General features: G+C 43.5%; 1 protein-coding gene across 5 annotated transcripts in view; it reads left to right on the top strand.

The window, feature by feature from the left end:
* The window catches only part of DNM1L (dynamin 1 like), a 44,638-nt gene that overhangs the window by 18,872 nt on the left and 8,579 nt on the right, over window positions 1-17,187 (top strand). For 3 of the 5 annotated variants that reach the window (XM_063446758.1, XM_063446759.1, XM_063446757.1), the window contains 11 exons: window positions 225-296; window positions 1,895-1,981; window positions 2,889-3,051; window positions 5,029-5,149; window positions 5,763-5,894; window positions 6,496-6,702; window positions 7,441-7,561; window positions 8,070-8,225; window positions 9,259-9,348; window positions 11,239-11,331; window positions 11,509-11,568. In XM_063446758.1, the coding sequence (XP_063302828.1) occupies window positions 225-296; window positions 1,895-1,981; window positions 2,889-3,051; window positions 5,029-5,149; window positions 5,763-5,894; window positions 6,496-6,702; window positions 7,441-7,561; window positions 8,070-8,225; window positions 9,259-9,348; window positions 11,239-11,331; window positions 11,509-11,568 (1,302 nt within the window). Of the gene's footprint in view, window positions 1-224; window positions 297-1,894; window positions 1,982-2,888; window positions 3,052-5,028; window positions 5,150-5,762; window positions 5,895-6,495; window positions 6,703-7,440; window positions 7,562-8,069; window positions 8,226-9,258; window positions 9,349-11,238; window positions 11,332-11,508; window positions 11,569-12,942; window positions 13,024-17,187 lie in introns of all 5 variants that reach the window. The other 2 variants (XM_063446756.1, XM_063446755.1) reach the window with 1 other exon arrangement.

The raw sequence follows: 17,187 nt of genomic DNA, 5'->3' as shown, positions 1-17,187 counted from the left end.
CCGAGCGGCACTGGTAGTACTGCCCCGAGCGGCACTGGTAGTACTGCCCCGAGCGGCACTGGTAGTACTGCCCCGAGCGGCACTGGTAGTAATGCCCCGAGCGGCACTGGTAGTAATACCCTAAACTGGAATAATAATAATGGAGAGAGTGTTGGAATTTGACTCTCAGGTTAATCACAGTTTGTAATTTCTGACAGTTGTTTTATCCCTTTTATTTTCTTCAGATATACACAGACTTCGATGAAATTCGTCAAGAAATCGAGAATGAAACCGAGCGTATTTCTGGCAATAATAAAGTAAGATCCATCTCCTCTATCAGGGAAGTCTGTAACCATTTAACTCCCTGAGAGACTTACTGAGAGGGAAGTTGTTGTGGTCCGCCTCTCCCCATTAATTTATTATTCTGTCCCAGATAGGGAATAAGCTTTCTAACACTAGCTGCTCATTCTGCTTTCTGTAGATAGATCAGTATTTTACGTTATCGAGGCCCTAGGTTGGTCCCTGCTTAGGCCTTCCTTCACTACTGATCTCCCTGTAAGAAAAATCCTTCAGCCAAGTGATAATGAATCTGACAAAACGCCTAACGAGCTGTTAATATTTAATGTGCTTTTGTTTATTTCCCTGTATTTCTGAGCATACCTGGCTGATGATCAGCTTCCTGTTCTGCTACTGATAATGCAATAATCTTCCAGCGTATCTAGCCCACTCTGCGGAACTTCATTATCCTCCCAAGATGCAGCCTGACTCAGACTGCTGGAACAATCTATTCTCTATTCCCGTGGCATTACTGTGCGAACGGCAGAGCTCAGTTAATATGCCGTTATAGGAGCTCCTGTGCGAATGGCAGAGCTCAGTAAATATGCCGTTATAGGAGCTCCTGTGCAAATGGCAGAGCTCAGTAAATATGCCGTTATAGGAGCTCCTGTGCGAATGGCAGAGCTCAGTAAATATGCCGTTATAGGAGCTCCTGTGCGAATGGCAGAGCTCAGTAAATATGCCGTTATAGGAGCTCCTGTGCGAATGGCAGAGCTCAGTAAATATGCCGTTATAGGAGCTCCTGTGCGAATGGCAGAGCTCAGTAAATATGCCGTTATAGGAGCTCCTGTGCGAATGGCAGAGCTCGGTAAATATGCCGTTATAGGAGCTGACGTGGGGTTAGATCACCGGAGAACATCGGAAACTTACACAGGGTTGTTGGAAGCTTAAATAACAGAGCAGGAGGGGGAATGGAAAGCAGATCAGTCACTGTGCAGTTTCTGCAGGGATTTGTGGTTAAATTCAGGCCTGTAGTGTTTAGGGCAATATTACTATGGGGGTAAGGGGAATCTCCATTTAGGCTATTAGTTTTTTCAGTTAGTTTGGCCTAAGTTTGCAAGTCATTTGGTCCAATGGAAAGTCATTTACTAGTCAAAGTTCAACCAGTTTAACCAAATATTTCCCATTCAGCTCCTCGAATACGACAGTTTGTGCTTCCATTGGCTGCCATTGTTTATTAAAAATCTGCCAAATCTCTCTAACACAGCTATTCCTCAGATCCCCAGATACAGGCCAAGAGATTTGAACCCTTAACTCTCCACAATCCACTCTACCACAATCCTAAGCTGTTGTACTTTAATGTTGTATTCAAATAATGTTTTGTTTGGTACATATTGTCTGCTCTGCAATAGACTGACCCATTAAATAATTGTAAAATTAGATCTGTGACCCTTTTTGCCTCGATAAGGTATAGTAAAATGTCATCAGCTTACCCATCACTGATCTGTGTTACTCCTTGTATTTTGGGTTTTCAGCTAATGGGAGATGGAGGGACATCATGGCCTGTGTCTCCCGCTGACCAGTCTTGGCATTACGTTTCTGCTTTTTCTTACTTTGCCATTCTCTATTGTGTTCACAGGGTATAAGTTCAGAGCCCATTCATCTGAAGATCTTCTCTCCCAACGTAGTCAACTTGACCCTCGTGGACTTACCAGGAATGACCAAGGTAGATCGGTTAATGTACCTTTTTAGACATCAAGTCACCCAATTGAAAATCTAACTTTTAACTTTCCAAATTTCCATTTTTCCTTTTGTACAAACAAAGGATGCAATCCAAAGGATTCGTTGAAATATAATTATTCCGTGTCAATATCAGGTGTCCATGATGGATAACAGTGGGTTTAGATCACAAATAACCACAATTCTTCAATTTGTGCCACATTTGTGTTGTGGATTCTCCGTTCCTCCTTTAGAATTCTAGTTCAAGAGTAGTTATACTTTTTGAAGTAAATACTAAATGTTTGCCGTTGATTTATTTTTGTGTGAGTAGTATAATTTACTGTGCTGTAGGTTTTAAGGCTTGGATTAGCCAAGGTCTAGTTATGTAACTACCATTCTCCATATATGTTTGGAGAACTAGACCGAAGGCGGTATTGTAGTATGTATGCTTTATATACAAAGTATATGGGCAGATGTATATGTAATATATATGTTATATAAATAATATAATAATAATATGTATTTAGATAGCTTGTTACTCTTGTAAGAAAGTTTTGTTTTAATGAAACCTTCCACTGCCCAAATGAATCCCTATTCAGTAGATAACCTCAGTGAAAAATACATTAAAATGCATGTATTGATTGGGGTATATCTAAATACAGCTTACAAAAGATGCAAATCTCTTCTGTGGCTGTCCAATCACAGACTTCCCAATGCAGCTCAATGAGAAATCCTTGCAAGGCAGGTGCTCTGGGCAATTGCTGCCTCTTGAGTTTATCTCCACTGAGCTAAACAAACCAGGCATTGGCGGTCAGGGGGGTGTTACAAGGTTAATTTATAAAAGTGACCATTTCTATTGAAAATGTAAAAGGTTATTGCATTATTTCTAAGCTCTGACATTTCTGTTTTTTCAGGTGCCGGTGGGTGACCAGCCGAAAGATATTGAACTCCAGATCCGGGAACTTATTATCCGGTACATAAGCAATCCCAATTCCATTATTCTAGCTGTCACAGCTGCCAACACTGATATGGCAACCTCTGAAGCCCTTAAAATTGCTCGGGAATCCGATCCAGACGGTAAGCACCAATGTCAAACGAAGGTCAGATGTGAGCTCATATCAGGGCTTCCTGTACGAATACGGGTCTTGTTATTTTTACACCTGTCCTGTCTGTGTCAGGGAACAATCACAGTGTCTGAAACCTCTAGAAGAATGCCAACTCACTGTCTGATGCATCATTTTTTTTTTTTATCCTTCTCTGGATTTAAAATAATTCTCTAAAATTAAATTGTGATATGGAATCTGTGTGATAATGTTTTATACATTTTTATGAATACTTTTTTTAAAAAGTGGAACATACAGACTAATAATTCCTTTATTAAAATCTGAGTCTCAAATACATAAAGCAAACCTTAATGAAATACTGCATGTAGAACAACATGCAGTAAAGCCCAATGTATATACACAATCTGTATACAAAACAGTTAACAATAAAACCTAAAATCCTGGTAATAACAGCCTTGCATGCAGTAATCTATACCTGTCATCGCTAATTGAGACTATTGTTACAAGTGTCACAATAGTAAAGTTCAATTTGTCACAAGTAGTAGCGTCCTGTGGCTGATATAATGTTGAAGGGTAATAAGCGCTCTCTTCTCAAGGGTGAGCAGCAGTTCACCAACAAGGTGTTCCCTCTACCTTGTGATAAATGGACAGATAAAATAGAAAGGTGAACAGCGCTAGAGATCAGAAATTGTACATACGTTTAGTAGAAATACTGGCCAGCGGAGTAACTTAAAAAAAAAAGGAGAAACAAAGATACAAATAATGGTACAGTATGTATGAACGATATAATTCCACAAGAACAAATGGGTTATATTCACACTCACACTTTGAGGAGCTATATCAGCTCGGTGTTAAGAGCTTGGACGGAATAATCCCCGTCTATGGATTTCTTGAGGTTCCAGATCGTTGGTGAGTTTATAGGTGTAAGTATTCGTTATATGAAAAACAAGAGTAAAATACGCCACATGGTCTAGTACTAGACCATGTGGCGTATTTTACTCTTGTTTTTCATATAACGAATACTTACACCTATAAACTCACCAACGATCTGGAACCTCAAGAAATCCATAGACGGGGATTATTCCGTCCAAGCTCTTAACACCGAGCTGATATAGCTCCTCAAAGTGTGAGTGTGAATATAACCCATTTGTTCTTGTGGAATTATATCGTTCATACATACTGTACCATTATTTGTATCTTTGTTTCTCCTTTTTTTTTAAGTTACTCCGCTGGCCAGTATTTCTACTAAACGTATGTACAATTTCTGATCTCTAGCGCTGTTCACCTTTCTATTTTATCTGATATAATGTTGGTATACAGTCTGTAGAAATCTCTGACCTCTCTGGAGATCCTTTCAGGTAAAGTTGGCATTCGAAAGCTGCTAAGTACTGCGTAAAATGTGGTCTCGCATCTTGCTGCCAAATATCCGGCAGTATTCGGAGCTGCGCCTCCATTGTCCTTTCTCCCGTGCCTGACGCGCGTCTTACTGGGGGGGTAAGGGGTGGGGTATAGAGGAAATCCTGAAACCTGTAGATCAGATTGCTCCATGACTGCCAGCGGGAACTATAGTCAAAATATATCACTGAAACCAAATAATTTAGTGTAATTCACTTCCTTTTTATCTTGCGTTCTCCGTGGTGATTTTTCCCGTGACTCGTATAAGAGGAATTGGTGTCAATACAGCAAATAATGAAGGCAAATACTATAAAATACAGGGAGGTGAAAATACTGATTAATGCAAAGAGGCTTAGAAGTCTGGAGGATTGTAGGCATAAACTTAGCAAATGCACAGACAGCAAGTGTTAAACTATAGTTAAAACTATTCTAGTGTACGACTGCAACATAAATAAGTGGTTTGAATATTTTCTGATTGCACTGTACATACATCCCTGCACTAAATATTGCACCCTTGCCTAATGTAAGCCATTCTATTTGAAGCTGAACATTTTGGCTGAAACATTTTTTTTTTTCTTTTTCTTTATCTCGTCAGGACGAAGAACCCTAGCTGTCATAACCAAGCTTGACCTGATGGACGCTGGGACAGATGCAATGGACGTCCTTCTGGGACGAGTGATTCCAGTGAAACTTGGCATTATTGGTGTGGTTAACAGGTAGGAGGACATTCACGTTAAGCAGTTTCTGGAATTAGAATCACGTTTGATGTTTGTTTACTATAGTTTAGTTTATTTTCTGATATGATGTGTGCATTTTCCATACCAGTATTAAGTGATGCTAATTTAATAAATGAGTTTATGGATGTGCTAGATCAAATGTATTGTTTGTAACAAAATTCAATAATAATAAATACAAATAAAAAGTTCTGTAAGAATCACGTGGTGTCCATGTAATTATGGATATTCTCTCCCGCAGGAGGTGCACCCGACTACGTTTGTACTTCTTTGTGACCCTATCTATTGTCCTTTTATTGTTGTCTCGTGCTGTATTGTAATCTACGAAATAAAGATCTTAAAAAAATAAATAAAAATGTCGCTATAGTCCGGCAGAGTGTACTTCTATATCTTGTCAGTTTAGCGAAAGACCTTTTAGGAGTCCAAATAGATTTCCAAACAATGGTGAAGTTTGTGAGAACGTTGGATTTAGTTTGGTTGTTGGCAGTCAGCAGCGGACAGTTTAGTGTTTTTTGTTTTTGTTTTTTTTTAATACGTTCCTGTTTCTCCAATACATATCATCAGTCTTCGTCTCTGTGTATTTTCCATTTTATAGGAGTCAGCTGGACATAAACAACAAAAAGATCGTGGCTGACTCAATCCGCGATGAGTATGCCTTCCTTCAAAAGAAGTACCCATCTCTAGCAAACCGAAACGGAACAAAATACCTGGCGCGGACCCTCAATAGGTGACGTTCATGTAATGCACGAGTGTTTGTTGCTGAGATAAATATAGCGAATATCAATGGTATATTCTGAATATAAATACCGCTGTAAATGCGGTTTGCTGGATTTCGTGATCTTATCTTCTAGTCCTACAAGTGTCTGTGTGTTCAGATTTTTTTCAGTGTCCTTTTAATGCCTTGCTGTACATTTTGTGGATTATTTTTTTTTTAATTTGCAATAATAGGTTTATTAAACATGGGCTTTCTTACAAGCCGTATTAACGCTGCGCGCTGGAATGCTGTGCGATCATTTCCCTGCTGCCTTACTCATAACTCCATTCAGCATGTTGTGATTATGTGAATATATCTAAATCAAATTACTGGAGAGAGCTTTATGTAAAGGCACAAAGTACAATAATTGTTCCGTGAAGATTTTGCTTATGACAGGGTAGTCTATAACTATAGCAGCATGTTTGAAAGAAATCTCCCATGATGCTCAGCAAGCTTTTAGTCCTACGTTGTTGGTTTTCTAACCTCCGGTAAACATGCATCTGCAGTAAAATTAGAATTTGTTTGGCACAAGTTTCTCAATAAACCTTCCATGCTCTCCTCCCTCGTTGACCAGGTTATTAATGCATCACATCCGCGACTGTTTACCAGAGCTGAAGACCAGAATAAACGTCTTGGCTGCCCAATACCAGTCTCTGCTCAACAGCTACGGTGAGCCAGTGGAGGATCAGAGTTCCACGCTGCTGCAGCTTATCACCAAGTTTGCCACGGAATATTGCAACACAATAGAAGGAACTGCAAAATACATTGAGACGTCCGAGCTGTGAGTATTACCCGGCTGGCTGGGGTTTGTGCCTGTAACGGGATTGTTAGTCTTACAATCTATAGCTGTGGTTGTAATGTTCAATAAATGTCGTTTTTTTTTTGTTTGTTTTTTATAAACAAACTGCACCATGTAAGGATGTTTACACCTTAAATAATGCTGCAATCATATGGAACTAAATTACAATAATATAATATTGTGTTTCTTTTTTGGGTTTGGCAAACGTAGGGTATTTGAGACCTGCTTTGGGCAGAGATTGCTGCATTAAAAATAGATTTGCAAAAGCAGGAATTGTATTGATTGAACACGCTAACTTGGGAAAAATCTCTTGCTGATTCTCCAGAATTCCCAGTTTAGTAAATAAACCCCATTGAGTGGCTGTAACATTGTACTTCGTGTTGAGAACAGAATAATTTCTAGCTTGCTTCTAGCTTTTCTCCATATTCGCAGGTTGGTTATACCTTTTAATTGAAAACAATAAAAACCCGATTGTCATCAATTACAATCAGAATTTCACAATTCAGGCAAAAATAGCAAAGGCACACTTTGTTCCAAATTGGCAATTTTTACTGAATTTTGCAATATGGTTTTAAATTAACTTAAATTAATGTTCTTTAGTTCACACTCCAGAGTGGGGGTAGGGGCCACGGTTAAACCGTGTTAATAGTCAATCTGTAGCGCTTTGTTTCATTCACTGTGAACCCTGAACCATCCGTTGCCTGTCTTTCATTTTCGCAGCTGTGGAGGAGCTCGTATCTGCTATATTTTCCATGAAACCTTTGGGAGGACGTTGGAATCTGTTGATCCCCTCGGGGGTTTGACAACAATTGACATTCTAACAGCTATTCGAAATGCAACTGTGAGTTTGTACAACGTGTAATCGGACATTGAGATCATAGAACTCTGACACAGGAGGGTTACAGAGACTGCCCAAAACATGCAGTGTTTATCCGCGTCTCATAGGCTGCACAGTCAGAATGATCTCTTACTGAACACCTTCTATCTCTAAGATTTGACATACACGACAGCTGTGTCCTGTCCTGTCCTGCTGTTCTATATGATCGTGATGCTGCCAGGGGTTCTATATTTAGCCAGCATTCCATGCGGAAAATATTATTATTATTTTTTTATGTATTTATTTTGTGTGTATAATTTGTTGAACATAAAAATGACAAGATCTACCCCCCCCCCCATCCCTCAACAATAAGCAGTGAATTATAAGTTGAAAACCGAATTGCGAACATTATGCTAAAATAGCCAAGCTCTGACTATAGCGGAATTTGTTTCCATTTTAAATTGCTTACAGTTCTCTGTCTAGTTAATAATCTGAACCTTGATGTTTTTCTGTTTTTTCCCACCATGCTCAGGGACCACGGCCGGCATTGTTTGTGCCAGAAGTTTCTTTTGAATTGCTGGTTAAGAGGCAGGTGAAGCGCTTGGAGGAGCCAAGTTTACGCTGCGTGGAATTGGTACACGAGGAAATGCAAAGGATTATTCAGCACTGCAGTAATTACAGCACTCAGGTACCCTCTCGGGGCACGCAAGGAATGCAATTCTAATTGAAGATGCGTTAGGACTGCAATTCATTGACGGAGATTTCTGTAAATTGTGATGTTAATGGACTCTTCTAAACTGGACGGAATATTTTATGGGAACAAGCATTTTATTCCATAACACAGAGAGTACTCACACTTTACTTTTTTAGCTTTAGTACTTTGAGGGATTTTAATAATTTTCCATATGTTGGTACTGTGATCTTTTAAACTTCCCAAAGTCTTTCTGACCCTATAGTGTTAAAACCACCATCTAGCCCCCTTGAGCCCCTCGTGCCTCCATAAATATAGCAAAATCTTACTGTATTCAAACCTGAAGCTGTAACTCTGCATGCTGTTAGCCAATCACAATGCTTCCCCATAGGATTGGCTGAGAGTGACAAAGAGGCAGATCGGGGCAGAGCCAGCATGATTTAAACAAAGCCCTGGCCAATCAGCATCTCCTCATAGACATGAATTGAAACAATGAATCTCTATGAGGAAAGTTCAGTGTCTGCATGCAGAGGGAGGAGATACTGAATGTTTGGGTGCATTATAGGCAGCCATGACCCAGGAAGGATCTCTAACAGCCATCTGAGGAGTGGCCAGTGAAGTTATCACTAGGCTGTAATGTAAACACTGCATTTTCTATTAAAATACAGTGTTTACAGCAAAAAGACAGAAGGTAATGATTCTACTCACCAGAACAAATTCAATAAGCTGTAGTTGTTCTGGTGACTATAGTGTCCCTTTAAGAAATATCTATTAGTTTGTGAGCAGGGGATCCAAAGCCTGACGTGATATAGATGCAGGGTTTGGGGTCCAGATTGCCTGCTCCCCACTCTCTAGTTCCTGGGACTTCTCATTCTAGATTTAAAGCAATCAATGTATATTAAAGCGTAGTTTAGTAGAATGTTTGTGTATTCAAGTCATGTTTTGTTTATGTAGAGAACATTATATGAAGCTACCATATCACAGAAAAAATCTGCAGATGTTACAAGTGTCTGCTTTTACTTCCCCTCAGGAGCTCCTCCGCTTCCCAAAACTGCACGATGCCATCGTAGAGGTTGTAACCTGTCTTCTGCGTAAACGCCTTCCTGTAACAAACGAGATGGTAGGAGTCTGCTTGTTTCTTCGTAATATTTTTTTTTTATTCGTGAATAATTAATGTAAAATTAAACTTTTTATTGTTAAAGGATCATTCTAATTACCCAGACCATTTCGTCTCATTGAAGTGTTCTGGGTGCAGTGTAAAACATTGCAATTTTTGAGGAACTACAAGGTTTACATCGAAGGGTTAAATCAGGGGTGCCCAAAAGATAGATCCCAGATGTTGCAGAACTACAACTCCCATGATGCTTTGCATGTTTTTAGAACAACAAAGCATCATGGAAGTTGTAGTCTTAAAACCTCTGGGGATCTACCTTTTTGGCACCCCTGGTGCCTGTCATACTGTTTTAGGGACGTGACACAGAAACCCCATAGGAAAGCATTGACTCAATGCTTTCCTATGGTGAATTTTGAATACGTGCATGGTGCTCACCTCTATGAGGAGCATTTGATTGGACCCCAACGGAGGAGTCAGCACTTCTTCCGTGACGAATTGGTAAATTATACAAGTGAAATGTTTGCATTCACATTATTATGGCTGACGCATGCCATTAAGGTTGCTATAGGTGGCTGAATCATATCTCTCTATGTTGTTCATTAAACAAATGACCCGGGGACCTTGTTTTGCCTCTCAGATGGCTTGCCGGAGAGATACGTCAGACTGATACATTTATAGGTGCCGTGAACAAAGATTCCCCAACCTTGAACGATCGGCATAGATTGTGAACACGAGTTCATTCGTTGTCTGACTCTAGCTGTTTGTGAAACTGGACAATCGTTTTTTATACAAGGCATAAATCTGCTATTCTTTTTATTAAACTCATTATAACATCAATGTGCAAGTGGGTAAGGGTGTGAAAGGAAAATTCTAAATTATTCTTTAGACATGATCTCAAACCTTCATCGTCAATACAAAATATACAATATCTACAGAGAAAACGTACAAACATATACAGCAGTATTGTCTGTGCACCACAATTAAACTGATGGGTGTATCCCCAAATAACTGTGTTCTTGCTGTTGCATGCTACATTTGGGAGGACTAGAAAGATGGAATACAGTTATTTGCTGATACGCCTTCTATCAGTTGGTTTCCTGTGAGGGCAATATTGTGGGGCGCAGACAATGCTGCTCTGTTTTTACTTTTTCTCTATAGATATTCTGTATGTTATTTCAGATTTTTTTTTTTTTAATTCTTTATTTTTGCCTCATTCCACTCGGGAGTATGCAGCAGATGATATGCCTGGAACAGAGTTATGCATTAAAACAAGCATGACATTTAGACAATGTGCATCAGTACGGAGTGGGAGGAGGATTTTTATATGTTTATGGGCGTGCGGGCCTAACAGGTAGCGTCCAAGGTAGTGTAGAACCATTCTCAAGGTACAGTTTAGCACCCTCTTGTAACATATCTATGGCGTATGTGTTTCATGCTATAAAGGGTGGGGGGACTTCTCGAGTATCGTGCCCCCTCTGAGTAGGTTTGTCAGGATAGCGTCCAGGTCTGGGTGTATCAGCTCCCCGTTGAGGTTACAGCTTCATTACAGAGGGGGAAAAGGATAGTAAGGTATAAGTGGGAGCGCAGCAGCAGGTGAGAATAATAACCATCAAAAAAGAAAAAAAAAACGTTAGAGTTATAAAACTGTTAGTACACAGTTCGTCTGCATGATCTTGCTGTCCTTCTGGCTTGTTGGTGGAGGTATCTCCTGCCGGCGGACTGTGTGTCGTGGGCTAGTCAAGTGACCTGTGGTGCAGGCGGGTGTCCAGTAGTTGACCGTGGCGTGAAGGTCGGAATCTTAGATGGGTCCATCTGTATGTTATTTCTATTCAGTATATTGCACTTTAACATCTGGTAAAAATTAGTTTTTGAATTAGTTTTTCTGCTTGTTCCAAGGTGCACAACCTGGTGGCGATTGAATTGGCGTACATAAACACCAAACATCCAGATTTCGCCGACGCCTGCGGAGTAATGAACAATAATATAGAGGTGTGTGGGTCTGTAGAAGGAATGTCATTTGTCTTTCTGTGTTCATTATTTATTTCTCTCTAGATGGCATTAGGGCAGTACACCCAGCCAGTGCCATTTATCTTACATGACTTGTAATTGTTCCTAAATAGAGAAAACATCAATTTACTTTTTTTCCTCCTATTGGCTAACATTCAGGAACAGAGGCGGAATAAGCTTGCCCGAGACTTTCCTCCTCCAGCTGCGTCCCGAGAGAAGGTGAGTTCCATTGCGTGAAACCCGTCTGATTTCTGAAAGGTTACTTTCTGACTCTCTACATGCAGTACTGGTATATGTAGGATTTCTGTGCAATGAGGTAATAATGGTAACATCGTGTGTGTGTGTGTGTGTGTGTGTGTGTGTGTGTGTGTGTTGGTTAAACCAAATTAATCATTTCTTCCAAAGTAAAAATTACCAATGGGTTTTCACTTTCATTACAGTAATTTTCACTTTATTTTTCACGCAAAACTGCAAACACCATAACGACATTTTAAACCAAAATAGCCAAATTTAAAAGAAAGAGGACTTTGAAAATTTTGGAATTGGGCTACTTTTGCCGAAAATTGAAATTCACTTTTGATTCCGAACAACTTGCTAATCCTCTGGGTTTTTCTCTAAACACCGAACTGCAGCAAATTGAAATAGCAGCATATAGGGGGCTGCAGTAGCTTTAGTCACATATTGGCTATTTTAGATTAACCCCTTAAGGCCCAAACTTCTGGAATAAAAGAGAATCATGACATGTCAGACACGTCATGTGTCCTTAAGGGGTTAAACAAACACTTCAAGGACCATAACCACTACCATGCAGTGCCCTGACACTCCCTATTGTAAGGAATCAGATGGTTTTACAATGATTTGATTTACCTGGGTCCCTAAATACAGGTGGAAGTAAGAGCTAGAACGTAGCTCTCCTGAACAAAGTCTTGCAGTGCAAGGTTGGCTCATTGGCTGGGACTGTCAGCTGATTACTCTCAGCCAAGGAGCTAAGCCCTGCACTGCTGCTAGGTGTATCTCAGAGGGAGAGATTCTGGCTGTTACTAAGCTGTAGTGAAGGCAGGAAGCAGCCAGGAAGGCGTCCTGGTAAGAAGTCAAACTATTGCAAAACTGTTTAACTACTTACAATGGGGGTGAGGGGGAGAGATGATTGATCCTTTACCCTCTCTGATCTCCGTTGAGGTGGAGGAGGTGCTGGGAGAGGGAGACAAGCCTTCTGTAGCTAGGGCGCATGACCTGATTCAGAACACATTGAACACAATATTACGTTTTGTATTTATTTAGAACACCCGTAAAACCTTACAAATACATAACGTTCTGTGCTTTGCTAGTCTAATCGCCTGCCAGCTCTTCTTAAAGTCTTTATTTTATCTATTTGTGTAAATACTGTGACCTGTCAAAGTCCATAAAGAGTTTCAATGAATGGTGGGATCTAGATGAGGCCCTCTGTCAGTCTAACCAACAGCTGCTCGGAATAACATTTAAGCTTTCATAGTGCCCGGACGATGAGCCATTTGCTGATGCCAGGCAAACACTAGGTTGTCTGTAAATTCCACTTCTCTTGTGGTTCTGTCTCTTTATTTTTATTTTTTTTAGTCCATGAAAGCCCCAGGGCCTCTAGCACCTGCCCCCCTGGAGCTCCCCCCAGCTGCTGCTTCTTCTGAAACTGATGCCAAGGTCTGTCCCAGCTCTTACTGCTTTGCATGCCCGTCTGTACTACATTGTGGCTCTGCTTGCACCTGGCAGCATGTGATTGGCATGATTAGTGTCTTGCATTTGTCTCACTGTCTCTTCTCTTCTTTCCATCTCTGTTTCACAAAGTAATTCATTTCCATTCCCTCCAGTACACTCAGTGTGCGCGCTGGACTGTATTCAGTATACTCTATACCCGGTGTGCACGCTGGACTGTATGCAGTGTACTTTATACCCGGTGTGCACGCTGGACTGTATGCAGTGTACTCTATACCCAGTGTGCGTGCTGGACTGTATGCAGTGTACTCTATACCCAGTGTGCGTGCTGGACTGTATGCAGTGTGCTCTATACCCAGTGTGCGTGCTGGACTGTCTTCAGTATACTCTATACCTAGTGTGCGCGCTGGACTGTATGCAGTATACTCTATACCTAGTGTGCGCGCTGGACTGTATGCAGTGTACTCTATACCTAGTGTGCGCGCTGGACTGTATTCAGTATACTCTATACCTAGTGTGCGCGCTGGACTGTATGCAGTGTACTCTGTACCCAGTGTGCACGCTGGACTGTATGCAGTGTACTCTATACCCGGTGTGCATGCTGGACTGTATGCAGTGTACTCTATACCCAGAGTGCGCGCTGGACTGTATGCAGTGTACTCTATACCCAGTGTGCGCGCTGGACTGTATGCAGTGTACTCTATACCCAGTGTGCGCGCTGGACTGTATGCAGTGTACTCTATACCTGGTGTGTGCGCTGGAATGTATGCAGTGTACTCTATACCCGGTGTGCGCGCTGGACTGTATGCAGTGTACTCTATACCCAGTGTGCGTGCTGGACTGTATGCAGTGTACTCTATACCCAGTGTGCGCGCTGGACTGTATGCATTGTACTCTATACCCAGTGTGCGCGCTGGACTGTATGCAGTGTACTCTATACCCAGTGTGCGCGCTGGACTGTATGCAGTGTACTCTATACCCGGTGTGTGCGCTGGAATGTATGCAGTGTACTCTATACCCGGTGTGCGCGCTGGACTGTATGCAGTGTACTCTATACCCAGTGTGCGTGCTGGACTGTATGCAGTTTACTCTATACCCAGTGTGCGCGCTGGACTGTATGCAGTGTACTCTATACCCAGTGTGCGCGCTGGACTGTATGCAGTGTACTCTATACCCAGTGTGCGCGCTGGACTGTATGCAGTGTACTCTATACCCGGTGTGCGCGCTGGACTGTATGCAGTGTACTCTATACCCGGTGTGCGTGCTGGACTGTATGCAGTGTACTCTATACCCAGTGTGCGCGCTGGACTGTATGCAGTGTACTCTATACCCAGTGTGCGCCCTGGACTGTATGCAGTGTACTCTATACCCAGTGTGCGTGCTGGACTGTATGCAGTATACTCTATACCCGGTGTGCGCGCTGGACTGTATGCAGTGTACTCTATACCCGGTGTGCGCGCTGGACTGTATGCAGTGTACTCTATACCCGGTGTGCGCGCTGGACTGTATGCAGTGTACTCTATACCTGGTGTGCGTGCTGGACTGTATGCAGTGTACTCTATACCCGGTGTGCGCGCTGGACTGTATGCAGTGTACTCTATACCCGGTGTGCATGCTTGACTGTATGCTGTATACTCTGTACCCAGTGTGCGCGCTGGACTGTATGCAGTGTACTCTTTACCCAGTGTGCGCGCTGGACTGTATGAATAGGTTTGTACATGGTGTTCTCCGCTGCTTTTACAGTCTTGGAGCGTTGCTGAGTGTTACTATGTTACTGACATTTTCTGGAGCTGGTCGGAAGGAGATGTCTGCACCTGCCGAGGATGTCTCCACATTCTTGGCCTATCTGCCATATAATGACATTTACACCTGTTGTATTTTCTCTCGGGGTGATTGTAAAAGTCCGAGCTGCCCTAGTTCAACATTCAGAGTTTAGGAGACATACCTGTAGGAGCAAAATGATATTCTAGGAGCCAGCGAGGAGAGGGATTTCTCTGTTCCATACTGTTGCTCAGGGAGTTCAGTTGTTGGGCCTGTGGTTTTCAGATCTTCTCAGACCTTGTTTGGTCTTTTGAAATGTGTCGTCATGGCACCAATAAAAGGCTTCTGCAGACCCAGCGTATACAGCCGTATCAGCGGACTAAGAGCCGATCCAGTCCTGTCACTGCTATACGAATTTTGGTTTCGTTTTTACCAAGCAGTTGGCAAACGGATTCTGATCTATTATTCAGAATGTGCTGTATCATCAGTTCAGTACTTTGTTTAGACTGAGATATCGACCAGGTTTTTTGGCTTCAGTTTTGGCGGCTATCTAGTCCACAGGTCACTCTCTCTAATCTCATTGACCGTGTTTTTCACTAAACTCCATGTAGTATTAAGTGAAATAAAATATAGTGCTGTTGGAATAATTCTGCAATTCCGCTATAGTCACCGCTTTCCTATTTTTGCCTCCGATTTACAATTCGGATTTTAATTTACAATTTGGTGTTTAGTAAATAACTGCATAAATTTCTCTACTAGTTCTATCTATTAATCTTGGTCTCTATCAGACACAACAGAGTGTGCGCGGTCTTTAGGGACCATCTCCGCCCAGTGTGCGCGGTCTTTAGGGACCATCTCCGCCCAGTGTGCGCGGTCTTTAGGGACCATCTCCGCCCAGTGTGCGCGGTCTTTAGGGACCATCTCCGCCCAGTGTGCGCGGTCTTTAGGGACCATCTCCGCCCAGTGTGCGCGGTCTTTAGGGACCATCTCCGCCCAGTGTGCGCGGTCTTTAGGGACCATCTCCGCCCAGTGTGCGCGGTCTTTAGGGACCATCTCCGCCCAGTGTGCGCGGTCTTTAGGGACCATCTCCGCCCAGTGTGCGCGGTCTTTAGGGACCATCTCCGCCCAGTGTGCGCGGTCTTTAGGGACCATCTCCGCCCAGTGTGCGCGGTCTTTAGGGACCATCTCCGCCCAGTGTGCGCGGTCTTTAGGGACCATCTCCGCCCAGTGTGCGCGGTCTTTAGGGACCATCTCCGCCCAGTGTGCGCGGTCTTTAGGGACCATCTCCGCCCAGTGTGCGCGGTCTTTAGGGACCATCTCCGCCCAGTGTGCGCGGTCTTTAGGGACCATCTCCGCCCAGTGTGCGCGGTCTTTAGGGACCATCTCCGCCCAGTGTGCGCGGTCTTTAGGGACCATCTCCGCCCAGTGTGCGCGGTCTTTAGGGACCATCTCCGCCCAGTGTGCGCGGTCTTTAGGGACCATCTCCGCCCAGTGTGCGCGGTCTTTAGGGACCATCTCCGCCCAGTGTGCGCGGTCTTTAGGGACCATCTCCGCCCAGTGTGCGCGGTCTTTAGGGACCATCTCCGCCCAGTGTGCGCGGTCTTTAGGGACCATCTCCGCCCAGTGTGCGCGGTCTTTAGGGACCATCTCCGCCCAGTGTGCGCGGTCTTTAGGGACCATCTCCGCCCAGTGTGCGCGGTCTTTAGGGACCATCTCCGCCCAGTGTGCGCGGTCTTTAGGGACCATCTCCGCCCAGTGTGCGCGGTCTTTAGGGACCATCTCCGCCCAGTGTGCGCGGTCTTTAGGGACCATCTCCGCCCAGTGTGCGCGGTCTTTAGGGACCATCTCCGCCCAGTGTGCGCGGTCTTTAGGGACCATCTCCGCCCAGTGTGCGCGGTCTTTAGGGACCATCTCCGCCCAGTGTGCGCGGTCTTTAGGGACCATCTCCGCCCAGTGTGCGCGGTCTTTAGGGACCATCTCCGCCCAGTGTGCGCGGTCTTTAGGGACCATCTCCGCCCAGTGTGCGCGGTCTTTAGGGACCATCTCCGCCCAGTGTGCGCGGTCTTTAGGGACCATCTCCGCCCAGTGTGCGCGGTCTTTAGTGACCATCTCCGCCCAGTGTGCGCGGTCTTTAGTGACCATCTCCGCCCAGTGTGCGCGGTCTTTAGTGACCATCTCCGCCTAGAGCGCGCGGTCTTTAGTGACCATCTCTGCCCAGTGTGCGCGGTCTTTAGTGACCATCTCCGCCCAGTGTGCGCGGTCTTTAGTGACCATCTCCGCCTAGAGCGCGCGGTCTTTAGTGACCATCTCCGCCCAGTGTGCGCGGTCTTTAGTGACCATCTCCCTTCCAAACACAGTGTGCATGTAGCAGTATTTATCATTATATTTAGA

This window comes from Pelobates fuscus, chromosome 3 (assembly GCF_036172605.1).
Source record: "Pelobates fuscus isolate aPelFus1 chromosome 3, aPelFus1.pri, whole genome shotgun sequence".
Classification (NCBI taxonomy): Eukaryota; Metazoa; Chordata; class Amphibia; order Anura; family Pelobatidae; genus Pelobates; species Pelobates fuscus.
The sequence above is the reverse complement of the archived record's forward strand: the minus strand, read 5'-3'. Positions and strand labels throughout refer to the sequence as shown.